Consider the following 27,949-nt stretch of genomic DNA (forward strand, 5'->3'; position numbering starts at 1 on the left):
TGTGCAATGCTGTCTCTCTAAGAAGAAGAAATCAAGTTTGCCTGCAGGGACCTGGGAACCTTCAGGGCTGGGCCAAATGCAATGCTCGGCACAGCACAACTGCTGAGCTATCTTTCAGACTCAGTCCTATAATCTAAATTGCCAGGTAAGGAAGATGTCTGCACCTTTATAAACTTTCCCTGCTGCTATTTGCTGCTGCTTTACTGAATTTAGTGTGGGCTTCCAGTAAGACTAAATTCATGGTTTTTTAAGGCACTTTTCTCAAAGTAGTTATTTGAAGTATTCTTCCACTGTACCACATCTTTGTGTTCTACCTTCTTTCAGGACTCCTGAACTTCAGGGTGCACAGGGCCAGCTGCCTCCAGACAAACCACCGGTGCCCACGAGGGCAAAGGCCTCTGTGAGGCCTCCTGCCTAGGAAGCGCCTGCGGTTGCCCGCGGGTTTCCCTGGGGCAGGCAGGAGTCCTGCATTTAGCAGGGAGAGGTGAGAGGACCCTGTCGGCGAGAAGAGCCGAGCAGGGAACTGATGCTTAACTCAGACCGGGAGGGCCTCACGGAGTGGGGGGGGGGGGGGGGGGAAGGGGGGGGGAGAAGCCCACCCACCACTATCCCACAATGCTCCAGGCACAGTCTGTGGGGTCAGCAATGCGCGGTCTTCTTCCCTTCATTCAAATGAGCCACAGCGGGCGGCGGCGCGGGACACGCCGGGAGCTGTAGTCTTCCACGCCCTTCCGGAGGCGCTCCGAGCGGCGAGCTGGACTCGCTTTCCCGGCGTGCCGCGCGGCAGGGAGGCTAAGGCGGGGTCGCGTCGGGCGGGCGGGGCGGGCAGCGCGGGCGAGAGAGGCTTAGGGGATTCGCGCCGCGCAGGGTGTTGGCGCCGCTGCCGCCATAGTGGGAGCTGCGGGGTGAGTGCGGGGGGCGGGGCGGTGGCGGCGGGCCCCGAGCCGGGAGGGGGGAGCGGAACGTGGCCGGGCACAGGACGCCGCCCCATCCTATGCTCGCCAGCCGCGGCCCCGTGGCCGAGCCCCGTCGCGGGGCGCTCCGGGCAACCGTGGGCCCGGACTCGGGCGCGTCGGGGCGGGGCGCTCGCAGCGGGAGCCGGGAGGGGTTGGAGCCGCCCTGACCTTCTCCGTCTTTGAGGCGCTGGCCGCGCGGTGCCCGGTGGGCGGCGGCGGCGGCCGGGGCCCGGCGCTCGAGTGTGCTGGCGTGGGAGCCGAGCCCCGGCGCTGCCCGGGAGGCCGGGCCTGGGGTTATCTCGTCGCCGGCGGGCTGCGGCTCGGCGGGCGGCTCCAACGCTCGGTTCCATGTGGCCGGGCCCCGCCCGCCTGCCCCGTTCCGGTCCCGGCACGAGGTGCAGGGTGGCCGGGGGCCATGGCAACGGGCCGTACGGCGGGTGCTGCCGAATTTCCCCACGTGAGATTTTTCGCTGGTGGGGTCCTTGCTGCGCGGGGGACGCGGGGTACTGCTTTGGAATGGCGGAAGGGCCCCTGGCCGCAGTTTCTCCAACTGCCTCGGCTGAATTAGGGACTTCAGCTGGGGTGAGTCCAGGCGGTAGGCAAAACAATCTCTATCGTCAAGTGAGAACAGCAGTTCCTCGAGCTAACGAGGTAAATGCTGTTCTTACTTCCACGAGAACACCAACGCAGACTTTTAAAGGAAGTAGCTCTTTAGAGGAGTGTTTTTCATGCACGCTGTTCAAATGCTCCTGGGTGCAAACGATCTGTCTAGTCTGGGCCGTTTTAGATGTTGGGACTTCTTGACACGGATATGACCTCAAAGCCTGCTGCTTTGCTGATGATGCATGTCTGTGCTCTGTGGTGCTTTTGCTTTACTTTGATGTGATTTGGTATCACAAAGGGGAAAGGCAAAGGCATTAAATGCTCAGAGGAAAAACTGCAAGGAGATAATTTGCATTGCTTCAAATAAGGTATATCTGATTACGCTTTAGGCTTCGAGTATTTGATATTCTTACTGTATTACTCCCTTATCAGAAGGGTGTGCAGAGACAGCACTTAATCTGGCTAATGTGTTTGAATCACTTGTAGAAACACAAAAGAATCATGTAGAAAAAAGAAAGGTTCACACTTCCTTGGAATAAAACTAGCAAGGTACGTGTGCTCAGTGGTCTGATGTAGACATCTATTTTTTTTTTTCCTTTGCCTTATCAATTTCTGGTATGATTCTGTGAGTGCTGATTTCTTTTTTTTCTTATGACTCTGTACCTGTTGTTATTATTAGCTCTAAAACTAAGAAAGTTTGCAGAAATTTACAGTAGCAAGTATTATATGCTGCTTTTTATAATGAAGAGATAGCTTTCTGGAAGACGTTATGTCCCAAAGACACTGTTCTTATGACTCAAGTTTAACTTCCCGTCTAACGCAGCCTGTAATATTCAACTGCTTGCTCTCATTTGAAATCCATATTTCCAGAGAAATGTGTGTTTTGTGTATGGGTTTATGGTATATACATTGTTTTTCCATCTAACTGGAATGGAACACAGATAAACACTTGAAGAAAGATAGGAATTGGTTGCTTGAAAATTAAATCTGATCTTAATCAGCTGCCGCCTTAAGTTGATATTTATATTTTTTGATTTCTCCTATTCTGGGAAGAGTTGTGTTCAGGTAATACTTCCTGTATTTGTGTGTAGTGACTTTTTGAAGTCTCCTTTTATCAGGATAAAAAAAAGACATTTCACAGATTACTACATATAGAGTATCATTTTTATTAGCAAAACACATCACCTAATTTAAAGTATAGGGGTATTTTGGCTCACTGCTGAGCCATTTAATTGCTTTCCCACTGGAGTCCTAATTATTTAATACTTCTCCTTAAAAGACTGCCAGTTACTTGGTAGCTGATCAGAAATATGTTTGCTTTAACATCAGTGTTTGTTCTTTTCCTTGGAAAAATGCAACTGGTAACAACTTCTGCAGTTCTGTCTGCTGGAATTCGTCTCTGTCATATTAATAGTTTGATAGCGTAGTAGCGTGGTATTGTATCGGTAGGTTTTATGTAAGGATTGCAAGACATTCTAGTAACTGATAACGTCGTGAGTGTGACTTCTTTCAATCACCTTAACTCCCCAAATATGGCATTACAAATTTGCTGTATTTCTGCAAGCATGGACTACTGGGTGTTTGCAGGGGCAAAATAGGAGGGAAAATGTGGTTTTGGGAAGCATAAGATGAAGTGTTTGGTAGATACTACAAAAAAAGTTTCAGTAATTTTTTTTGAGGCACGTGTTGCAAGTCTGGAGCCCAGCCAAAGACCTGAGACCATATGAAGGTGAGGTTTAACAAGCTGTGCTTACGCACAGGAGAAGGTTGTAGATCATAGAATTTTTCTCCAATATGCTTTATATTTTGAATCTTGTTAATCAATAGCAAATAATACTGTGGCTAATTCTAAAATTATGGGGTGATACAATGCAGAATAGCAATGTAATCTTGGTCCTCTTGCATTTGCCACTGCATCAAAACACAGAGTTAGTTTTTAGGGATAATCACCTTTGTGGTATCTGCTTCAGGGCTGTTACTCACACAGCTATCTACTTTGTGATCCTTTTCAAAGGTGCCAAGCTTCAGTTGCAAGCAATGAGAAAATTCGCTACAGTCAAATAGTAGTTAATAGAAGATCTGTTTGTAATAAAAACTAATACTGAACATTATTATGCTGCTGAGTCATCAGTCCCCAAACAAACCTGGTTAAGTTTTAAGTAATAATTTCATAGAGGAGAAGGTGATAAAATTGATATGTGACATCTTTGCTTCCATAATTTAAAGACTGATTCCCAGTTTTCTCTTTACCTGAAAGTTATCATGACTTTTAAATTGTGATCTCTGCAGATTACTTGATATTTTAGGAGGATTAAGTGTTTTGTTACCCTGCCTATAAGGGGAAAGAAAAAGTGGTACAGCTGTCCTTCCCCCCTTCCCCCCCCCACCCCCCAACACTTTAAAGCTGACCAGTCTTTGAGTTCTTCCTGGTTAAAAGAAAGCCCTTACTTCAGCCTTGTAATTCAGTTTTTGGATTGCTCAAAAATACCATGAGAAATTACCAGACATGTAGCTTTGTGGCTTTCACTTAATGACAAGAAATTTAGTCTTCCTATCTGATTATGTCCATAAGTTTGAAAATCATCTAAACTGACTCTTTGTGACTGTCAAGTTGCCTACAGTCTGATTCTCATCCTATCTGCACAGTGAAAACTTTTCTGAAGGCTTCCCCAAATCATTTTATTTACTAGTGGCCTTGTACTTGGCCTGTAACCAAAAAATATATTTCAGGTTGGTAAAATTCTTGCATTAGTGTGTTTTAATGAATTTGGAGAGAGAAAAGAGAACTGAGAAGCAAAAAGTCAAATATCTTCCTCCTTTCTTAGAAAGATGCGCTCTCTGCCCTGTCAATCTCCCTTTCCTCTCTTTCCGTCTTTCCTTTGTGCACATACCTAGACTTAATTATCTTTAAATCAGAAGGGGTGTTTAGAATGATGTAATCTAATTTCTTGCACAAGGAAGCCCATAGCAGTGGGCTAGGTGAGAGTCTCTGAAATTGATTTCAGATTAGCCTGGAGCAGTAATTTTCAGGCTGTTAACCTCTGTGGATCTGTCGACTACTGTGGAGAAGATAAGAGAAGATAACTAAGAGAAGCACTTTTTTCAAACTCTAAATGCAGCAGTTTGTAACCTCTACTGGAAACTTGAGAGATTTGAAAACTGAGAAAGATTGATAACCACTGAGGCAGATTTTTTTAGAAAAAGATATACTGGATTTAAGATAAATGAGTGATCGTGTGTGATGTCTGAATTCTGAAGAACTAAATATATTCCAGTATTTCATCATCTCTGCTAACGTGCATTCTGTTTAGCTTGGAGAAGAGAAGGTTTGGGAGGGGACTTGATCACAGCCTTTCCTGTGAATATGGGATGAGGAGACTGGGGACAGGCTGTGTGACATAGATCACCATGTAGGATGGGAGCTGTGGGAAGTTCAGTGAGTGATGTGCAGAGGGCAGGAGAATACACTTGAGCATGTGTTGGTGTGTGGTCTGGCAAAAGTATGGAAAAAACTTGATTTAGACATCGTTAAGGAAAAGTCTCCATCTAGAGTAGTGAGCCCAGTTCTGCAGCATCAGCATATGTCTTGCCTCCGTAACCAGACTTTGAATGAACTATGGATAGAGTTGAGCTCGATGGCTCTGAGGTAGGTGTATGTCCATATTTGACAACATCAAAACATGTGCATTTTTCCTGGCTCCGGAATGAATGTTCAGTGGATGATGAAAGCCTTTTATATTAGACTTGCCTTTTATAACAGCCTGATAAATGTATCAATACAATTTTATATGGATTGCATCCGATTGAAAGGGACTAGGCTTGATGACACAGATCTTTCCTACCTTTTGTTCTTTCTAGTATGTCTCTAAGCTTCTTAATCCTGTGGTGACATGCAGAAAACAGTGTGGAGGAAAAAGAGGCAAATTAGAAAAGGGACAAAAAAAGCTTTTTTGCAGGGGGACAGGGAGAAAAGATATTAAGCAAAACTGTATAAGAATAGCACAGGGGAAAAAAGCAAGATCATAAAAAAATTAATGAAGGATCACTAATTTCAGCAGCATTTTTTTCGTGTTTGGTTCTCATTTCTGTGGCAAAATCAACATTATAACTGACCAAATTTATACTGATATTTATTTAATGGTATTTGAGCTGCCCAAATACAAGTTACTTTATGTGAGCTGGCATGCTAATTTTTAGTTTCAGAAACCATTCTACTACTTCCTGTATTTAAAATACAAATCCTTTAATTTCTTACTGTCGTAAAGCAAAGGCTTTTTCACAGCTTCAGAATGAACAGAAGGCATCTGGTGCTTGAGGGAGAGGGTGCCTCAAGGATCAAGTCTAAGTGAGATGCAGTACTAGCATACTGCTTAATCTCAAGTTCGTATGATGGTCTAGTGAGCTATTAACACATGATATATGAAAAAAGACTTCATTTAGAAAAAGCTAACCTTTTTTTAGCTTTAAGAGAATAAGCTGGTGGTTGTTTGCTATGTACTAGCTCAGCTTGCTGTTAGATGCTTGGCTATTTAACATGGGTATCTGCAACTAGATTTGCTCTTGAATGTTTAGGAAGGGTGTCTGATATTTATTTTATGAGTTCATAGTGGTGCAGTTGTACCTTTGGTTTAACAAAACTGAATGGCAGTGATTTTCACTTGGACTGCTTATTCCACCACAACCACTGCCCTTACCATTCCAAAATATGTACCTCTAGGTACCTTCAGATCTTGAATGGATGCAGCAGACTTCAAAACTAAATAGTTCTGGTTTCCCAAGCAGATCATAAGAATCTTCTCTTAATGGCAGGGTGAGCATCACCAAAGTAGATTCCCAAGAAGGTTCTGCAGCTTAGTAGAGCCTCAAATAGGGTGAATATGTATTTAAAAAAAAAAAAAAAGTGGAGAAAGGGGAATATAGCCTGGCACAGTCATGTGATCCAGGGTTTCTTCCTCGCCATGGAAAGGGCGGTTTCACGGGATCTGTGAACTGTGCCACGGGCATGCTTGGGACTGTTGCCTCGTGGAGGAATTTCTAGCTTATATCCCTGTTGGGCCATGGAACAGCTCAAACCGTGAGCTATCCCGTGAGGATTCTTTGCCTTGTGCTTGGGCATGATATGAAGCGAGGAAAGGTTTGAGGTGTGGACAAGCCAGATGTCACTCAGCATATTGCAGAGAGAAAGCTGCATGTGCAGAGAGAAAGCTACAAGGGAGACTTGAGGGATAAAAATCTGAGAAAAAGCCTTTATGGAGTTAGAGTAGATGGCTGCTTTCCCCAGGACTCTTGAGATAGAAGGCTACAGTGTTGAAGGTGATCCTCTTCTTCAGGGGCAAGTTAAAAGGGTGGCAGATGTTGCTTTCCCAGCACCTGGGATGACATGAGGCCTATCCCCTTTTGCTGATCATAGCCCAAACTGCTCTCCAGTTCTGGACATACTCAGCAGGACTATTCTCTGGCACATGTCAGGAGAAGTGGTGTGTCTGTCACCTGTGGGTGGTGAGAAGAGTTGTGCTGCAGGGGTTTAGCTACATGCCAGCTGAAATCAGTTCTTATGAGTTTGGCTAGTTACTTTTTTTTTTTTTTCCTCCTTCTCCTCTCTCTTGTGTGGTCTAAAGTGTAGACGGGATGGTATTAGGGAACAGAGATGGTAAAGGGGTTGTCTTGAGGACAAAAGACAAATCCTAGCCTGTGGCACCCCAAGAATTTGGGGGCAGGGGAGAATGGCAGAGGGAGGATAGTATATTGATGTAATTCCAGCATCTTGGAGCCTATAACTTTGGATCTCCACTAGACTTGCTCAGAATTCTAAATCCTGGGCCGCCTTCTGGACAGTACTTTGTAGGTCTGTCTTGAAATGTGGAGATGTCAAGAGTGTGTTATGAAAGAGAGTCCCCTATTGCATGTTCCTGTTGTTCATTGGTTGTAGGTCAACTAAAGGGCCATCACAATGGGCTCATGTAGACATAGTTCCCATGGGATTATTTGGTATATTCTTGAAACCTAACGTGCTTTCTGAAATGCAAGCGTAGATCCAGGAACTTTCACAGTTCTGTAGTGTGATTAAGTCTTTGTTACAGCTGGGGAGATATGCTGGCAACGTCTACTTCCGTTGTCTTTTGCACCAGGATGGCTTCTGGTAAGTTTTCTGAGGTTTAGGATGAAAGTGGCTGTGACCGCTATGAAGTGGTTTTAGGAAAATTTTCTTACCAGAGGAATCTTTTAATACAGGCTAAAGTTATTTATTTCCATGTCTGTTCCAGGTTAGGCTGGTATGTGGCAAAAATGGGTATGCAATTGGTACAATTTTTCTCAAGTAAAGAAGCGAGTTTATTTTGTTTTTTTTTTTGTTTTTACTCTGTTGCACTTGGATTGATTTTTTTTCAATTTGTGATCTATTTTCAGAGGAGTGACCCTGTTTGGTAAAAATTCCTCAGACCGAGTCATGTATTGCAAATATTCATGGGACTAATGTGATAATTGTTGATTCCAGGCTATATATTATAGATTTTCTGGAGCAGTTCAAATATTAGGTAGCAACAAGTCTGAGACTTTTGAGTCTACTTTAGCATGCAGGATTACTGGTTTTGATGCTGACCACGTTGCCTAGAAAGTTGATGTTAGATTAAAAATGTTTCAAAGATAGGATGGGTATGTTTCTCGCAAGTTCATTTCTGACCTCAGTCCCTCATCCCTGGACAAAATAAGTTTCCAAGGTGCACTTGAGAAGGAGCCTTCAGGTATCATCAGCTGTATGTCAAAAACCGTGGCGACTGTAGTCTGTTTTTGTGGCACATATTACAACCAAAGCTCTTCCTGCAGAGCTTTTCCTTCACAGGCTACAAAACATTCCTTTCTCAGAAGGGATGACCACATTGTCATACAGCTGTATGAGTAATTGACATCCAGAGGAGCCCAGAATAACTTGTCATATTTTGTGTTCAAAACAGAATTTCATATCCTTGATACTTTCTGGTCCTGCAGCGCAATACAGACTGATGGTTCGAGGGTTCCTCGTCAGGTATTGCAAAAAGAGTCTAGGGACTGACAGATCTTGACCTTCATCCAGAATAACTTAGTTTTCTTGAAATAAACTCAGACCTTAAAATGGAATGTAATAGTTTTTAAGCACACCATTTTTTTTCTTTGTGTCTGGACTTGAGCACAATCCTTCAGCTTAGGAGGTCTCTTAGAGATGGATCAGGATAAAGAAAAAATGAATTTATGTTCTTGAAAAGTTCAATGGGAATGTAGAGCCACTGTCTGTGCTGATCTTGCATGATAATTTCTAGATCTGGATCTATCTGGACTGGTGCACATGCCATATGTTTAATCCTCAAAAACTGATTTTCAGATGTTTGACACCTCTGAGATCCCAGTACCTTCATGGGGAACTGCAGATGTTCAGGACAGTGAAAAATCAGGATTTGTGTCTTTAAGTTACTACAGGTTCAAAGATGTCTGTCAAGTATACTTCAGCTGTAGTGGCAGCATAAAAGAGTAAAGCAGGTCTTAAAGTAAGCTTGTGTTATGCAAAAAGCTAGTGGAAGTGAATTAACGCCAAAGCATACCACTGAAAGGACACTGTTTATTCCTCAGAATGGTCTGTGGCTGGTGAACTATATGAGGAATCACAGAATTGTTGGGGTTGGGAAGCATCTCTGGAGATCATGCGGGCCAACCCACTTGTTCAAACAGGGTCAGGTAGAGCAGGTTGCCCAGGACTGTGTCCAGCTTTTGAATATCTCCAAGGATGGAGACTCCACAACCTTTCTGGGCAACCCCTTCCAGTATTCAGCCACCCTCACAATGAAGAAGCATTTTTCTTGTGCTCAAGTGGAATTTCCTGAGTTCCAGTTTGTGCCCGTTGTCTCTTGTCCTGATATGGGCCGCCACTGACAAGAGTCTAGCTCTGTCCTCTTTACACCCTCATCAGGTGTTTATAAATATTGATAAGATAACCCATGAGCCTTCTCTTCTCCATGTTAAACAATCCCAGCTCTCTCAGCCTTTCCTCCCATGAGGGCTACTCCCTTAATCATCCTTGTGGCCCTTCACTGGGCTTGCTCCAGTATATATGTGTCTGAGGGATTTGCCTGCTTTTTCCAAAGGTGAATTCTGGCTGTCTGAGGGGTCTGTGTTTACCTCTGTTTACACAAGCCAAATACTATGCTTATTTATGTGATTATTCTCTCTACTGACTTTTTGTTTTTTGTTTTACAGTCACTGGCTTTGGGTGAGGATTCAGAATGGGAGACAAGCCTATCTGGGAGCAGATTGGATCCAGCTTCATACAACATTACTACCAGCTCTTTGATGCAGACAGGACCCAGTTAGGAGCAATATATGTGAGTATCTGTAGAAAGGAAGTTGAGGCTCTGTCGCATAATATCTGAATTTCCCTATTTTAATGTGTGGGAATACACAGGATGGGCTAGTGGGTTTTATCCTGACTCCAAAATATCAGTCAAGCAATCGCACTTGCTGAACTCTGGTGTCTTGGCTTCCTCTTATATTTGTTGTCTATTTAGAGCTTTGTCTGCCTTGTCGATAAGCAGTCAATCTCAAAACAAAACAAACAAAAAACCCACAGTAGCTTGCAGTAGGAGAGGCTGGTGATTATCCTGTGATGAAATTCTCTGTAGAAGCAACTATGCTATCCTTAGTTTGCCATTAGTTTATAGGCTTGGATTTGCTTGGACACCTGTTAGGGTGGTGGGATGTGGATTTTTCTAAGTTCTCCTCTGTTTAGCAGTTCTTGCAGGTGTTTCTCAGATCCGATGCTGTATTTCTTTTCAGAATGTTAAACTAGGTTTAAATTTTTAAGTCTAGTTTTAAAAGTTTAAACTCAATTTAAATTAACTTTTTTAAAATTAGGAATTCTTAATTTTTTGCCCCTTATGTGAGGCAAAATAGATTTGGATTCCAATATTAAAGCCTGCAACTAAAAGGCCTAAGGGCGCATCGACCTCTGGACCTGGGGGAAGACAAGTTCTCCAGAAGCTGCAGAATGCTAGTTGAGACTACCTGTGGTGAGGAATGCTGTTGGGCAGCTGAATTGTTTCAGCAGAACACTCAAGTCTTGCAAGTCTTTTAGCATGTCCTGCTTTCCTGATCCTTCCTGGATGAATCATATGCAGCTCTGCCAAGCTCTTGAGTGTTGAAGTTGTTGCAGGAGTACCATCTGCCACCTTTCCCGCCACCTCAGCCACCTCCGCTAGCAGTGATAGCATTACTTCTTTGGATTCTTACTCCTTTGTGTATTTGATATCTGCTAGACTGTTGCCTGGTTCTGGACAAGTAGCTATGGGCAGAGCCTGTAAAGTGAGAAGAACAGATGGCCAGTATTTAATCCGCGACTCTAAATATGAAGCCTCTTAGCAGCTTCTGGCATGTTATTACCAAAACATCTTCCACCTGCAGAACACGGATTCATTCTACCAAAGACCCATTCATTTGGGGTCAGTACTGGGTCCAGTATTGTTTAACTTAGTCATCAGTGACCTGGATGAAGGGACAGAGTGCCTCCTCAGCAAGTTTGCTGATGATACAAAACTGGGAGGAGTGGCTGACACACCAGAAGGCTGTGCTGCCATTCAGAGGGACCTGGACAGGCTGGAGAGCTGGGTGGAGAGGAACCTCCTGAAGTTCAACAAAAGGCGAGCGCAGGGTGCTGCACCTAGGCAGGAAGAACCCCAGGCACCAGGACAGGCTGGGGGCTGACCTGCTGGAAAGCAGCTCTGCAGAGAAGGCGCTGGGCGTGCTGGTGGGCAAGAAGTTAAGCATGAGCCTCAAGCATAAGCATGAGGAGTGTGGCCTTGTGGCCAAGAAGGCCCAGGGTATCCTGGGGTGCGTTAGGAAGAGCGTTGCCAGCAGGTGGAGGGAGGTGATCCTGCCCCTGTCCTCAGCCCTGGGGAGGCCTCACCTGGAGTACTGTGTCCACTTCTGGGCTCCCCAGTACAGTCCAAGAGAGATACGGAGCTTCTGGAGCGAGTCCAGCGGAGGGCTACGAAGATGAGGAGGGGACTGGAGCATCTCTCCTGTGAAGAAAGGCTGAGAGAGCTGGGCCTGTTGAGCCTGCAGAAGAGAAGACTGAGAGGCGATCTCATCAATGTGTACCAGTAGCTGAAGGGAGGGTGTCAAGAGGCCAGACTCTTTTCAGTGGCACTTAGCGATAGGACAAGAGGCAACGGGCATAAACTGCAACACGGGAAGTTCCGTCTGAACCTGAGGAAAAACTTCCTTCCTGTGAAGGTGACAGAGCACTGGAAGAGGTTGCCCAGGGAGATTGTGGAGTCTCCTTCGCTGGAGATATTCAAAAGCTATCTGGAGGTGATCCTGGGCAATGTGCTCTAGAGGACCCTGCTTGAGCAGGGGTGTTGGACTAGATGATCTCCAGAGGTCCCTTCCAACCTCAACCATTCTGTGATTCCTGAAAACATGGCCTTGCATTCAGTGGACACCTGGGCTTTTTCCACCCTTGGGGTCCTGTTGCCTTTCATCATTCAGTGGAGATTCCTTTGTAAGTACAGACAGGAGAGCATTAGGCAGGTCACTGTTGTGTTTTACAACTCTTCTAAACTATGGAGGGTACGGATCGTGTTTTTGTGTGGCTAAAAAGTAGCAAGGATACAACTTCTCTAAATTAGAGGAGATTCTGTAGAAATGTTTTGCTTCTACTGAAGCCTTTTGCCTTCTGAGACCTTTTGGGATTATACAGCATGAGGAAACCCTTGTGTTTCTTTTGCATTCCCGAACTGCTGCTTTCCACCTCAAGGTTCAGTTTTTCTCCTTTAGTGGTGTGACCCATTTAAATTGAGCTTTTGCTCTGGGACAGTCACTTTTATTATGATCTGCTTGAGCTATAAGAGTTGGGACCAAGTCAAGGGTTTGTACTGCAGTTATGCTGATGCACTTGTGTCTTCCAGGAAAATGCTTAGCTGCTACTTTGTTCTGCTTTGTGTGTAAAGTTTGTTGTAATGAAGTATTTTCTTATGCCATTTTCTGATCTGTAGGACTTTTGAGATGGGGATAGAGATGCTTTTGGTTCTTGAAGCAGTTGTTCCCAGATAGTTGATGTAGAAGCTGACTATCAAGACAACCTATAGCTGGAAGTCAGGTAGATGCTAACTAGGTACAATGTAAAGTTGTAGGCTGTTTCAGGAAGACTACATTCCCTCACTAATTTAATCTGTTCCCTGTGGTGCAGGACCTTTCTGACTGTTCAGAGAGCAGCAGTGAGCTCCACTGCTGATTCCTGAAGTGGATTCAGTGAGGCAGGTCCTGGGTCTTATCTGCTTTTCTAGCTTTCCGTATTTGAAACCTGTACTTTTGAGTGCTTGAGAGAAGAATAGTGTCATCCCCTGGTACTGCTACTTTGTTTCCCAAGTTATCAAAATCAGAAATTGATGTCATATCATAAGATGTGAGTGATGTCAGCCAGTTGCTGTTGCTGAGTAACTAGTTTACACAGCCCAAGTTTGGTCCCTTCCCTTCTAAAAGGGGCATGTCTCACAAAAGGAGGCTGTGCTCAAGGACTCTTACCTGTACTGCCTCCAATGGCATCTGTAACCGAGATGCTCTGTGCTCTTGCTCTAATCTTCTGTTCTGTTCTTTTGGCTCTTGCTGTGTGTGCTCTCTATTGTGTCCTTGCCATGATTTTGTGAGAACTGGAAGCTTTCTGAGATTAACTGTGGCTGTGCTGTGCAGGTTTAATGCACCTGGCTAGAGGATGTGGCTTTCTGGTACAGCATGGGTCAAAAACAGGGTTTGGAAAACTTGCTGGAGAACGTACAAATGGACCTCTTTAGATTCCGTGTTTTTCTGCTCAAATGTTCAGAGCCTAAGTGAGATTTGAAATTTTGAAGGGGAAGAGCCAGGAATCGTGTTCCTTGAGATATTTAGACTCAAAAAGGTAGAAGGAGCAGCCTCCTGTGATAGGCTGCAGGACAACTTGGGATATTATATAGGTTAGGGTGCTGTTTGGAGATGGCAGCAGGCAGACTTAGAGCTCAGTGGAAATCAATTTTAATTTAAGTCTGTTTGCCAAGGGCTAAAGTTGGAGTTGAGATGGCAGAGCTGTGTTGACATTGATTAGAATCTTGTGACTTTGGCCTGAACAGTGGCCTAAACTGTAGAGAAAGCTTCTTACCTGTTACACCTAACACATAGCATAGTCAGAAGGTCCTTCATCATATACTGGAAGAGCTTGTAGACTGAAGCATCACAGCCATTCTGTTCCAGATGGGGCAGTCTATTAGAAAACTTTTAGACACACCACCTGCTGTTCTGGACGTGAGTAGAATATGCGAATCAGTACTTGAGGTGGAACAACCATGGAAGTGTAACTCATTCTGTGAGACTTCTTCATATATTTTTGTCTATTCATGCTTTACTTTGTGTCCATACTGTTAGATTTTCTTCTGAAAGCTAACTTGGATCCAAAGGAAGGAACTCTCTTTGCCGGTAGAATTGTGACAGTGACATTTCATCTACTTGATTTCTAATTGACTTCTCTAAACTGTTTCAGTTGCTCTTTGTGGTTTCTTACCATCTCCTTTTGCAGGTAGTTTCAGAAAAGCTGGATTCTAAAGGTTAGGCCGAGTAAACAAATCTTACAAGATTGCTTAAGAGTTACCTAAGGAGGTTGATGAATTTATTTTTCTTTCCCCTCAGATTGATGCATCATGCCTTACGTGGGAAGGACAGCAGTTCCAGGGCAAAGCAGCTATTGTTGAAAAACTGTCTGTAAGTATGTAATCCTTACTGAATGTTTTGGGAAGCATTTCTGAAGACTGTAAATTAGTTACTTTTGAAAATTTGAATTTGACTTTAGCAGCTTAAAACTCTTGAAAATGAGACTTGTGCTTCCAACTTATGGTTTTCAGAAAATGTTACCTGTGGTTTAATTCTGTGTGGTGGGACGTTACAATGGCAGCACTAATGGTGGAATATTGATTGACTTCTTTATTTTGCAAGTTTATTTTGTGACTCTGCAATTAGATTTGACATTGTTTTTTGAAAGTTAGCTAGCAATAGTCCATACTGCTGACCCCTTGATCTTTTTTAGAACAATGCTATGGAAGTAGCACAGCAAACCTATTGTTTGGATTTGCATGTGGTAAAGGCCAAATATGTTATCACTGCCAGGAGCTTTCTGTTTTCTGATACATAAGCTGCCAACAATTTCTATAACGGAGACCTTGGCTTATTCTAAACCCAGAGTTCATCAGCTATTCAGATACGAGCAGTATGGTCCAGGATTTTGGAACCAGTGCTCTCTTTAAGTGAGAGGAAAGCATTTCTTACTGTATAGTGAATGAAGCTCTTACTTTATGTTCATTTAGTTAAACATGGAAAAAAAAAATACTTCTTTTGAGAAAAATCTATGTTAATGTTCTGAAAATCGGTGTACTTGTGAGCTGTGATGAGATCAGAAAGTTTGTCCCCCTTGCAGTATCTGCAGAGGGCATGCTTTGGCTCTTCTGACATTCTGCTTAGAACATGGTACATGAGAGAGAAGAAGATACCATTCACATGCTTTATTACTCTCTGAGAAGAAAAACCTTTGTTACTTGGACACCTGTCTAGTTGCACAGCTATTGCTTTTGTGTTTTGAAATCATTGCTTTCATCCAAGTTCTCTTTAACTGTGAAGACCGTAGTCTGTCCTTGGATCTGTGTTTTAGGTGCCTGCGTTGCCTTCAGGAAGGCCATGCACCTCAGAAGTAACACAGCTTGCAGTTGCTTACGCCCGGATAAGGCACGAGAAGATACTTGGGCTCTAGAGTTGTTTGTGTACTCAGTATTTCTTAGACCTCTGGGCTAGCAGCCATTTAGACACCCAGCCAGCTAAACATTTGCTTGGCTAGTGTCTAAAACTGTTTCTTTGGATCTGTCCCAGTGCAGATCAGCCCGTTACCCTCCAGGGTGATGTTCACTTTTGCTACAGTCAGGGAATGCAAAGAAGAAAGTCAGACTTCCTGGATTCATGTACCCGCTGCACAGTCTTGCTTGGTGAGTGAAGGCACACTTCTTGGCCCCAGAGGAAGCTTTTTCTGTCTATGTCCATCTGATAAAAGCAAAGAAGAAATTCAGTAAAATTATTCAATGTCCTTCTCCTGATGTGGCTTGCTATGGAGCTTACTCTGACTGTGATGTCTTTTAGCATGGCTCTGTCTGCTGTTCAGCCTAATGTGTTTGTCTACCCCATTTCCGCTCCTGGAGCTTCTGAGAGCGTTGAGCAGGGCACTGACAAAATTTGGCACTGGACTGCTTTTGCACTTTGTGGTTTTGTGTGCCTGACCTAGTCAGTACTGCGCCCTAAGCGTCAACAAGATCTCTCCTGTGTAACAGCAACACAGCAGCACCTTTTCAACCCACTCTGTGTCAGATGATGCTAATACTATGGGACAAGGCTGGAGTGACGTTGGCTTGCCAACAGTGGTGCATCTGTAACAGAGTGGACAGTCCTTCTTTCTGGCTTAATTGGTGTTGGACTTAGGAGTCATCATCTGAAGTAGTGCCTGCCCTCTTTGGTGCAGCCTGTTTTGGCTTAAGCGTTCAAGATGCTCCTTTAGTTCTTCTAGGAGGAGTTATTCTAGGCTTCCTGGACCAGGGAAGAAGCTATGCCAAGTTGCTTTAATGACAGAATATCTCCAGACCTACTTTAGTGCATTGTGGGATTTCTTCATATCTCTTGGTGGAATTGTCACAGTGTGCACATTCTGCATTAACCAGACTTATTCAGAATCTCTTCCCATCAATAAGGCACTCTTAGATTTAGCTTACTGAGTATAATGGGCTTCTGCCTCAAGGTAGGCAACTCAGAAAATAGGTTGATGTTTTCAGGTACTCTAGGAAGTGGAATGTATTTATGCAGCACAGCCAGCTCCATCAGAGAAAACCAAAAGTGCCCTTCCCTTAAGTGAGATTGCCAAGAGGGTGGGTGCTAGAAAGGATAAAATTTGCTTCTAATGACCCTTGCTTAGCCTGCTAAAATACCAAGCACTTCTCGGCAGGTGTGAGTCTTTAAACTACTTGACAAACTTTATTTTTGCAGAATTTATCTTATCTGACTTCAAGAAAGACTTTGAAAGCCCAGGCAAGTTCTCATAAGACACTGAAAGCTTTGCTTGTTGTATGGGTTTCCCATTTGTGTCACTTCCGTTGTGTTCTGCATCTCAAGAAATGCTTCTCTCCAGTACAGGTGCATGTCCATCCTTTTGAGGGAGTTTCCCCTCTAACTACAAAAAGTGATCTTTCCTACTAGCTGATCCTACTCTGTCCAGCAGGATTTTCCCTCCTGTGTCACAGGAGAAAGTCTACTCAGCTGGATGACCATTGGGGTCTCTTTCTCTGGAGGTGATATTCAGGTACTTGAAACAGGCACCACCTTGCCCAGTCTTGTCTTTGGTTCTGTGTCACTGCTTTGGGGGATCTTGAAGGGAGGGAGGCCTTTCCTTCCTCCCTGTTTTCTGTCTCTAATCTCACCTCTTATTGGCATCTTGTCACACTGGAAGCTGGGTTCTGGGTACAACCACATTCATTTCAGTTCATCCCTCTACTCGCAGCCTTTTTAAGAGACTCTTCCTGCAGGACTTGTTCAACAGGAAGTTGATGTACTGAGGTAAGACCAGGTTTCACAGTGCTCTGCCTTTTGTCTAAGGGAAGGTGTCCAATGTCTAACTTGTATGTTCAAGTTCAGGATGATGACCCTGGAGAATCTTCTGCTGGCAGTTCAGAAAAGGCTGCTCTGGGGTTTTTTTGGGTTACAGGGTGTCTACTCCACATTATGCGCAGGTTGGCACATTTCTCTTCAGTTCGTGATAGGTCAGGATTGTTATCAATGTAGCGTACTCATGTTCAGCCTCTCTGACGTTTTCATCTCCCTGCCCCCTCCGCACTATGTGCTCGCCAAGTTGCTTGTGGTGGCCGCAGCAGACTCTTCCTTCTTGTCTTGTCATGATTGACTGATAAAATTAAGACCAGGTCCTATTTGATGCTGTTTCCAAGGCACATATATTTGAGTATTCTGGAATTGTGACTGATCCTCACTCAGCTGGTGGAATTTTGGGGCAACTTGTAGACTAACTTGAGGGCATATCTTTCTCCAGACTGTCAGCTTTGATTCAGCATGTGTTATCACAGCAGACACCAAGGGTTACTTTCCTTTCTGGCCCCTACCACTAGCAAACAAGTTCATAGTGTCCCATACCAAGCTTCAACTCAGGACCAGTGTCTTTTGTCTGTGTATGAGCATAGCGCTGCTTACTCCTTGGGTCATCGTTCCTCAGCCTTTGAAACATTCCTGTTCTGAGGGCTCAATTGTATCAGTGTCTGCAAGGAAGTACTTAATTATCCCCTTCCAGCATCTGTTGTTTGATTGCAACAGATGATGGTTGGAACTGACTTAGACAGTTGGCTCAAGGTCATGGTTCTTTGAAAAAAGTATCATCTTTGCAATAGTATTCTGAACCTCCATCCATTCAGACCACATTCAGGTCCTTGTGAATGCAGATGATTGACAGCTTGTGCTGCACAGCACACTGTAGTTCCTGGGAATCAGCTCCTCCTGCTGTGTTAGGAGGCAGTGAATCTGCTGGCTCTGACTGTATTAGTTATGCTGTACCCCTTCAGCTTTGGATCTGAGGCAGGAGGCTGAATCTGCTTCAGCAGATGTCTTCCTTGAGTGAGGGATCCCTTTGCAGATCTGTTTGCGGTCTAGGCCAAGAGGAAATGTTGCAGGCTTTATTCAAGAGTATTCTTTAATAGTGTTCTTCTGATATTCCTCTGTGATTAAAGGACTGCTCTGTGCTCTTCCTTTGCTTCCCCAGGTCTTGATTCTTCCAGTTTACTGTGTTCTCTATTTAGCCAAAGAATTAGCTTCCTAATATCCTTCCTGAAGCCTTACGCTTGTAGGGCAAAGTCTGTACTTCACGTCCTTGATAGTAGTAGAATTCTCATCCTCTGCTTTTAGGCCTAGGCTTTCTAGGAAGTCTTTAAGGCTGGCTCTTTCCACTGGAGGGAAATGCAGTGCTTGTCAAAGTGGATATCTGGATATGTCTCAACCTGTTATGAAATCGAGAAAGTGGAGCAAAGTGGTCCAAGTATATTCTACAAGTTCAAATAACTTCATGCCACTGCCCTGTGTGATGTCTTCACTCTGGGTATCAACTCTGATCACGCAGAGCTTTCATCTGTGCTGCATTGCCACTTCCATCACTAATGTGGCCTTTGATAGAAAGGTGCCAACATTTTGTTTGTGTGACAGGGCTCTGAGATCCCCTAGGTATGTACGTTCACAGCTTGGAGTCACCTCCGGTTGGAATGTCAATATGGCCCAAGTTGAAAGAGAGAAGAATTATTCCCCAGTATCTGGTGTTTCTCAAAGTGTGTACTTCACACTCTTAACTCCAGGTGTACTCACAACTGCTACATGAGCGTGGACATGAGTGTGGAAAGCTGCTGCTTTTTTTTTTTTTTTTTTTTTTCTTTTCTATGATTTGGTCACCACCTCCTCTTCCTCCCCCCTGCTCCTGCCTGGCACATGGCAAAGACGCCTGTCGCCATTTCAATTCCCCTCAGACACTATTATCTAAGAAAGACTCAAAGGGAAAAAGTGGCTCTGTGGATTTCAGGTTCTGAACACCGATTCTTGGTCAGCCACCTTTCCTTTCTGTTCATAGCCAGTTTAATGGGGAAGCATATTTGGAGTTGCCTGGTAAATTCCACCTTTTGGATCACATCATCTTCATACTGTTCAGAGCACAGAAGTTTTGTGCTTTCATCTTACAAAGTTTTAGTATGTAGATGAATGGAAGTTCTTATGGCTCAGTGTAATAAGACTAGGAAAAAAGTTTGACTTAGTGTATGTGGTAACATACTATTTCATGTCTTGGTGCTTGAAAAACATGTAACTGTCACGGTCAACCCAGCTGAGCAGTGCTGAGTTGCAACAACTCTCCCTGCAGTACTGTCAAAATATCCTAATTCTTCAAATGTTTTTTTGATCTTTCTTTTGGAAATAAGTTATGCAATGATTATACATTTCCTCATTTTACTTTTTTTTCATTGTAGAGCCTTCCTTTCCAAAAAATACAACACAGCATCACAGCACAAGACCACCAACCTACACCTGACAGCTGTATACTCAGTATGGTAGTGGGACAGCTTAAGGTAAACTCTTTCCATTACAGGGTAACAAATGCGTATGTCTTAGGGTTTCTTTTTCTTTTTTTTTTTTTTTTTTGGTAGAACACTAAATCTGATTTCTGAAAACCTTAAAACGTTCTCTCGGGTGGGGAGGGAGTACTGGTAAGCTTACATTGCAACATCAGTCTTGTGCTATTGAAGACTGACAAGATACTGTTCCTCCCTCAATAGAACTAGCACTAAGTAAAAATCTCCTGCAACTTGGCAGGCACTTCTTCCTGTCAAGCAAAGCACCATGGCCTTTATTGTGTATATGAATATAATATGGGCTCTGAAGGCATCAATATTTTCCTTACTTGGATACAATAAGGTTTGTGCCCTCAGTTGCTTTAAAAGTATCACTGTAGTGTTCTTGGACACCATAAGCACATCTAGTTAAAGTTTCTTCTGTCCTTGGATGTAACATGTGCATCATGTGTTGTGATTCTGTAGCCTTTTTTGTTAGCTGACAACCCTTCAGTAAGATCATGCTTTCCCTTTGCTGTCCTATGACAGCCACAAGTTGGATTCCAGCTTTCTTGTTGCTCACTCCTGCCTGCACATTGTCTGTTGAAGAAAGATAGCCACATGTGGTCATGGAAAGCACTGAATTCTGGGGCAGTTTGAAGTCGAGCATGCTCATCTTGTCTCTAGCTCTTGGGTGTGCACAAAACTCAGTGTGACAGACACACATTTTAACTCAATATCTTGGACTAGACTCAGCTGCAGTGGTTATGCCCACTCATATTTTTAAGGTTATTTGCATAATCATCAAACAGATCACAGCCTGCAGCAGTGTTTCTGTATTGAATCCCATGGCAAGAGATGAAGCTCTTAAAGAGATTCCGTAAAGCTTTTTGGTCTTCTTGTGCAGTAATATGGTCATTAGACTGGTAGGTGCAGTCTGGGAGCTTTCCATAAATACCATTACTTGGAGCAATATTTCTTACTGTGCCATTTTTATCCTCCTATTTCAACTTGCTGAGCCATTTTTATCCTCCTATTTCAACTTGCTGAGCCATACCTGAGTAATTCAGGGATCACATGATGGTGTATCTAGCTACTTGGAAAGAATGTTGGATTAAGTGGAATATTTACTGTTGTCATGACTTTACATAACCTGTTCATGAATTTTTAGTTGGAGAAACAACTCTCTCCTATTCCTTACATGTGTGAGTCTTCAGTCTTAGCTTCAGAAAGCAAAGTTTAATGCTTGGGGTTGCTGTGTCTCACTGAGGAATTTTCCAGAAGCTTTAATTTAAACATTCTGACTTTTTGCTTCTGCCTTGTGTGATATTCTTTGTTGCAGCTGGATAAATGAAATAACCAGTAACAGTCTATAACATGATGTGCATGGTAACCACTTCTGTTAATACATGAAACCAGTTGTCACATGTAAAGAATACTTTTTCTTGTTGTGTTAATACATGTATGTTAGCTCTGAGATGGATTAAAATTATTACTGTTCTAAGTTCAAAACAGTAACTAAAAACAGTTGGATTCAGTTAGACACTTTAAGTTGCTCATCTGGTGTTCAAGTAGAACAGGAGACTGTAGCATTCAAAGGTGGAGCTGCATGCTTCAGTTATCTAAAGGTAGCCTTCTTAACAGTATGTCTGCTCTACACAGCTCAAGTTTGTTCATCTCAAGGAAAACTTAGAGATTAACTGGCACAAGAAGAGGACTTTAAGGACCATCGGTAGCAGAGTTAGAAGGGAAAACCCACGTTTCCCACTTACTGGTCAGTTATTCTGCTCGTTGGACTATGAGGCCAGATTCTTGAAAGCTTAATTTGATTAACACATCATTTTGAATCCATCACGTTTTTTAAAACCTGCATTGTTTTATGTAGTGAAGGAACTTCCATAGGCTTTCACTGGAATAATACAAGAAAATAACTTAGACTAGAAATACTTGATGGTTGTGTAACGTGCTCTTCTTAAGGAGTCATTCTTGGTATGATATTTGAATGCATTTTTTGGAGTCTCTGAATTATTAGTCTCAAATTCAGCCAAAGCTCATTCTTAAGTGAACCGGGCGCATCTTGGCATTTCTTCCTTAAACCTTTAAATTCCGTCTTGTTTTATTTTAGGGAAAGCAAATCCAAAAATACTTGAGCAGAAAGAATCTCCTCTTCTCCCTCTATACTGTGGGATGAGCTGTTAATAATGCCTCAGCTCTCTTCTTCACTATGCTGATATATTCCTGAAGAAGTGATGGACCCAGGACTATTATTGTCAAACTCCTCATTTCCTTTACCAGAAAGAAATGCTTTAAGAAAAGATGATGCAGGTTTTGGGAGTCTTAAGCCTTTGGCTCCCCTTTTGGAGGTGGATTTAATTGATCCATTTGAAACATTACCGCCCTGTGACAAGATCAGGATGTATATTTACATCTATGCTGCTCCAGTCTATAGCCCACCATGTTAATCCCAATATGAACTGTAAAAAACCAACATCTTTTAGAGTAGGTAGTCCCCTCTGTTGAGGGGACTGGACCCAGCAGCAGCTTGGAGAAGACGATTGAGAGTAATAGAGCATCTAAGTAGGGTGGATGAAGTCACTAACAAGGGTCCGACACTGGCAGAAATGATACAGGAATTTTCTTCATTGAAAAGCGCATTTTTGAACAGATATGAAGAATCCTCTTTCACGAATGTTGGGATAGTTGGTAATGTTTTATTTAATCCTTCTGTGGAAGGATAATAAATATACCTCTATCTATTCCAATTCTCCTCATCGTTTTTTTGCTGCTATTCATTGCCTGGGTGCTTGCTTGCTTCAGCTCTTGCAAGCATCAGTCTTGAAACCTCTAGGAGTGAGTTTCACTTGGTGACACTACTTCACCAGTATTCATCCAGGATGTCATGCGGTGTTTCTAGTGTGCTTCACTTAGTAACGTATTTCTCCTCCTGTTATGATCAGGCAGACGATGACCAGGTTCTAGGCTTCCAGCAGACTTTTTTATTGAAAAGTTTTCAAGGTGCCTGGGTATGCACCAATGAAGTCTTCAGGCTAGGCCTCCACAACGTTTAACCTCTGCCTTACCTCTGTTCCATGCAGTCATCGCCGAGTAAGGAGTGCTCTCTTCTCCTCTTCTGTCAATTGAGCTTATAGTGGCTGAGAAGCATGGCTATTGCTTGCACTTTCTCAAAGCAGTGTGGCAGATCTGAGGCTCTCCCTAGAGCGTGGATTTTGAAGTGATCATTGCAGAACTAATTGTGAATAACTAATTCTGTTATGCAGTGTTTCCTAGTCTTAAAAGGGGAAGGGAATTTGCAACCAAAGTCACCTTTTTTTCATGCATGGTGAAAACAAGCTTTAAGCAATGCTGAAGTAAAATGAGGAAATTTAATATCTGAAGGTACCTGTTATCCAAAGTAAATAATTGGCTTATGCTTTGAGATGAAGATAGCTATGAGCCTGCAGTTCAATCAACAGTTGCTACAGAGTGCTGGTGAAAGGAGAATAAAATTGTCTCTGACCAGGCAAGAGGAGAAAAGTTAAGTTTTTCTACTAGAGTAAGTTTCAGAACTAAACTTGGATCACAAATGTTAGATATAACACTCTGAAACGGCCCATAGTTTCACGAGTTGAGGACTTGCCACGATTTTGGACCTGCTAATTCATCCAGTCTAAGGGTTCCTAGGTCAGAAGGAATGTAGAGAAACTGATTAAGGCGCAGAAGAGGGCTGCCAAGATCTCCAGGATTCTAGAGAGAGCTGAGCTCGTTGAGTCTAGAGAGGAGGCAGCTAAGGGCAGTCTATTAGCAGCATACAACTACCTGAAAGAAAGGTAGCTGGAAAGTAGTTAACTATTAGTCAGTACTGGAAGTATGCTTTCTCAGTGATGCCAGACAGAATAACAAGGAACAGTGGTTGCAAACTGTAGCTTTGGAGGTTCAGTTTGGACAGCGGGGAAGCTTTTTCACCAGAAGGATGAAACCCTGGGATGTTGCCTGGAGAGATTGTGGCGCCTCCAATTGCTGGAGGCTTTGAAGACTCTGCTAGACAAAGCTGTGGCTGGTGTGATGCCTCTGACAGTCCCACTGTGAGTGGGAGGCAGAACTAGAGACTTCCAGAGGTTCTTTCCAGTCTGCAATTTTGATCTTTATTCAAGGATCACATGGCATGAAAAGGAATTTGAACTGCATATAGGAAAGCTTTGTGGCGAAAAGCCAAACCCCTTATGCTTATAACGGGGTGATGCCTGGAATGCGATGGACACATCTGAATTTGTATTGGAAAGTAAGAGTAAAGGGAGTTTCAGTGAGGCTGCTTGAGCTGTGACGAAGAGCTGAAATAAAGGGATTGGGTGAGTCATTGCCTTGTAAAGCATCTCAAATAACTCAAAGTATACTCTTTGCAAATCTGGTTGAATTATTGGGCAGGGTGGTATTGTTCCTGTGTACTGTGAGAACATTACGTGAAAGAAATAAAGCAAGCTATACTATGTGACTTCATTGTGTGAACTGGCCATGCGTAGAGCAGCAAGAGGAGTTTTGAGGACAGAATTCTTTCTTTCAATCTCTTTCATACATCCAGTCCTGAATTACACAAGGAAAGAAGAAATTCCCCTCAAGCCAAAGTACTAATGACTGCAGTGCAGCTAGGCTTACCATAGACTGAGGAAACATAATCAAAAGCTAGCATGATGATTTCTCTCCCCCCCCCCCCCTTTTTTTTTAAAGGTATATTTTTAAGTATACACTCAATGAGCAAGCTTAAGTTTAGAGGGGGAAAACTATTTGTGACTTCCAGTAGGCCCCTCAGTGACATAAGAAGAAGAAGCCATAAAGCAAGTGAGAGTATATTAAATGCTTATTAATAGTTGTGATTCAGAGTGATCCAAGCTGAACGGATTCTGCTTGGCTGTAGTCCGAGCCCAGTAGAAGCCATTAGAAAGGAGCTGGCGTGAATATGAGTTCATTCAGACTTGGTCAAAAAGGTTAACTTTGACATCTTTGCGAAGGCATGTCAAACTTGGATGCATAGCTCTCCAAAGTTTCTCAGTTTTGTTAAAGATTCCTTTAAAAAATCCTTTTAAATATCCATCAAAAACTTACCTACAACCAGCTATTTAGCAGTAGTGGGACCCTTCTACTACCTGTGAGTTTCAGTGCACAAGCTACCTCTTCTTTCTAGGCAGATCTAATACTGATAGGATGTCCTCTGAAATAGCTGGTATGTCTACTGTCATACATACTAATGAACTAGATGGGTAGCTGGTCTAATCTGGCACAGTTGCTTGTATTCACATCTAGCTAGTTATTATGGAACCTCTGCCTAATGCAAAAGAATGGCTTTATCAAAGTGGCAAAAGGCTACCCAGTACATCAACCTGCTGAATAGCGATTGTGTTAGCACTTGCCTTGGTTCTGGGATTTTTTTTTTCCATAGATTTATCTACTCAATACTTCGGTTTATACTACTCTCCTACAGCCAAAAAAATAAGGCGACACCAAATAAGACGAGAATTTTCCTTATCGCTTTGTCCTTCACGTTTTATAGTAGTTTAATATATATTACCCTTTCTCCCCACCCAGACATGTTTTTTGCAGGTTAGCGTTGTGCTTAATTTGCTGTAATCAGTAGGAAACTGGATGATCTGTCTTGCCCTTCTCTGGCCATTCCTTATTCTACTGTGTAGAAATACATGCAGGATTTGATATGTGGGTGCTCTGTGCATTTATGTGGTCGCATAATTATGCATTTCTGTTCTGTTCCATTCCTAATAGCTGCTAGCACTTTGCCTTGATAGCTGTTGAGGTCTGAGGTGGTATTTCGAAAAAAAATTGTCCATAATGATTTCAGTATCACTTTCCTGAGAGACAGCAGCTAATCTTGGGGCCCTTTTTTGTTTTCCTCCATGGATTAGTCTACACATACTGATACTGCATTTCATCTACCTTTTTATTTCCTAGGCAGTTGTCACTGAAACCCTTGCAGTCAATTTTAGGGTCTTTTAGATATTAGATCTAGATTTTAGATTTGAATGTTCCTCTTATGCTTTAGTTATGCACTTAACTCTACCAGTACTCTGGCAGACTTCCTGGTTCTGATGTAACTTATGTCCTTAGGAAGTTGCTTCTCCTTTGTTTGTTTCATAGTTAATTCATCATTTGTGTTCCTCTTTAATTAGAGGATGCTTTATTTACTTCTAGCAGCTTCCTTTACTCTGTTCTTTATTCTTGGCTTTTTCGTCCACTTTTCTTGATGGACTGCAGAGAACTCAAATCCACCCAAAATTAGGTTCATTCAGCGTTTTGAGTGTTTCATGCATTCCTCTGGCTGCTGCTTTTTAATGGTTTAATGCTTTTTTCACTCTTTTCCTGGAGTTTAATAGTTGCATGCTGAAAGATTAAAGCTTGAATACTCTGGAAAATGTTGAATGGAGTATGTTATGGTCAGTATCAGAAGGGGTTTTTTTGTACCTAGGTACTATGTACTGTTCAGCTGGAGATCACACAATAAGATTTAATGCTGATGTGAGAATCAATCACTTATGTTATTTTATGGCTTTAACCCGTGCATGATGTCACTGAGGAAACTGGTAAACGTTAGATGGGAGGACTAGTCTCTCTCATACTGTTTTCTACTTTTTTTTAGTCCCTAACACCTCTAAATGTAACACAGGCACTATAACCCCCCCCCCCCCCCGCCACAGCTGAATTGTCAAAGGCAGAAGTCGAGGCACCACTACAGAGATTCACTCTGCTAGACATCCTGTCACAGCTACAGCAATTGTTTAAGTTATTTTGAGCTGTTCATGTACAGTAGAAAATGAAGTACTACATGGCTGGCCAGCTGTACATGCTCTGGGAAAGATTTCAAAAGCCTAGATCATAGCAGAGATCATTCAGGCAATATTATTGATACTGACTCCTACAAAAACTCCCTTCTATGACAGATCCATACTACAGCAATTACCAGCTAGTTTTTAAAAACATTAATTATAATTTCTTTACAAATAGTTCCTAGGCTATGGCCCAACAGAAATTTGTGACTAAGCACAATGAGGCAGGCATGTACTTATCAATGATGTGAAGCTGCTGGAATGAGACATCTGCAACAGTCTTCCAGAAAACCCCAACAAACTGCAGCAGGTTCAAATCCTGTTGCAGGATTTGTGTTGTGAGGCCTTAGGTGTTTGTTTGCTAAGCAACTTCAATACAACCAGAGGCTCTGTTCTAGTTGTTTCCTGAGGTTCTGGACATGCACATGACTTCACTGTTAGTGTTAGCTTTTTAAATATTGCTTAGAGTGTTGGAATGCATTTCTCATTTAAAAAAATTTTTTTCAAACCTTTTTTTCCCCCTCTTTCTCCACAGGCTGATGAAGATCCTATCATGGGATTCCACCAGATATTTCTATTAAAGAACATCAATGATGCCTGGGTTTGCACCAATGACATGTTCAGGCTAGCACTGCACAACTTTGGCTGAGCTGGAAACCCCGAGGCACCCATGCTTTTTTCTTCTCTCTTCTTTCTGATATTATTCACACTCACGGAACATTCCAAATATCATACACAAACCTGCAGCACTGCAGAGCGTGAGCAAGCAAGACCTGAGACCTGCCCTTCTGCCGAGTTTACATTGTCACTAGATGAGTTCCTTGTGCATGATGTTTGGAAGTTACTTAGCTGCATTTGACAAGAGAAATTTGTGTTGTACCAGCATGCCTCGGAAAGAATTTATAATGCAAAGGGTTGCTGTTTATGTACTGACAAGATGCTTTATAACCCAAAGAAATGAAAGAACAGCAGCCTGTACAGCCCAGATGTTGATTTGTTCGGATGTTTTGATGCTACATTACACAATAAAACCATGAGATTTTCTTAACAGTTTAAATTGTTTTTAGCAGTTGGATATTGAGTATATGGTACTACTTGAATTAGGTGGACACAGGGTATCCAACCTCATTGGGAAATGTTTACAAACACTTAAGACTTTCACTGGGGAAGGCTGTTCAGGTACGCCCTTGGCCATACAACTGCTTTCTCCCTCCTTCTCAGCAGCTATTGCAATGGTGGCTTCTGGCTCAGTTTTTAACATTCTGCTTGACCTGTTAGATCTTGGCTGCTGTTAGGCTTTTGCCTTTGCAAAATACAAGATACTACACAAAGATTACAGTCATGGCAGCCTGTGTTTTATCTTCATGACATTTATTATGTTAACCCTCAAAGCTAAACAAGCCAG

General features: G+C 42.8%; 1 protein-coding gene across 7 annotated transcripts; it reads left to right on the top strand.

Annotated features, from left to right (window-relative positions):
- Positions 1–27,601, top strand: NUTF2 (nuclear transport factor 2). Of its 7 annotated transcripts, none has more exons than XM_068956228.1 (6): positions 1–145; positions 325–484; positions 9,783–9,907; positions 14,235–14,306; positions 19,637–19,735; positions 27,080–27,601. In XM_068956228.1, exons 3-6 carry the CDS (start codon positions 9,809–9,811, stop codon positions 27,191–27,193), a joined length of 384 nt encoding a protein of 127 aa, XP_068812329.1. In that variant the 5' UTR covers positions 1–145; positions 325–484; positions 9,783–9,808; the 3' UTR covers positions 27,194–27,601. The 7 variants fall into 7 exon arrangements, with proteins under 7 accessions (XP_068812329.1, XP_068812328.1, XP_068812332.1 ...); XM_068956231.1 differs by lacking the exons at positions 1–145; positions 325–484 and adding exons at positions 953–1,091; positions 1,198–1,413; XM_068956229.1 differs by lacking the exons at positions 1–145; positions 325–484 and adding exons at positions 960–1,051; positions 2,046–2,108.
- Positions 27,602–27,949: the final 348 nt, after the last annotated feature.

The sequence above is a fragment of the Struthio camelus genome, chromosome 10 (genome assembly GCF_040807025.1).
Source record: "Struthio camelus isolate bStrCam1 chromosome 10, bStrCam1.hap1, whole genome shotgun sequence".
NCBI lineage: Eukaryota > Metazoa > Chordata > Aves > Struthioniformes > Struthionidae > Struthio > Struthio camelus.

Excerpts from the sequence above, each read along its gene's own strand:
- NUTF2 (XM_068956228.1), top strand. The coding sequence starts at position 9,809 with ATGGGAGACAAGCCTATCTGGGAGCAGATTGGATCCAGCTTCATACAA. Across the intron at positions 9,908-14,234 it reads CCCAGTTAGGAGCAATATAT|ATTGATGCATCATGCCTTAC; the intron begins GTGAGTATCTGT and ends CTTTCCCCTCAG. Across the intron at positions 14,307-19,636 it reads CTATTGTTGAAAAACTGTCT|AGCCTTCCTTTCCAAAAAAT; the intron begins GTAAGTATGTAA and ends TTTTCATTGTAG.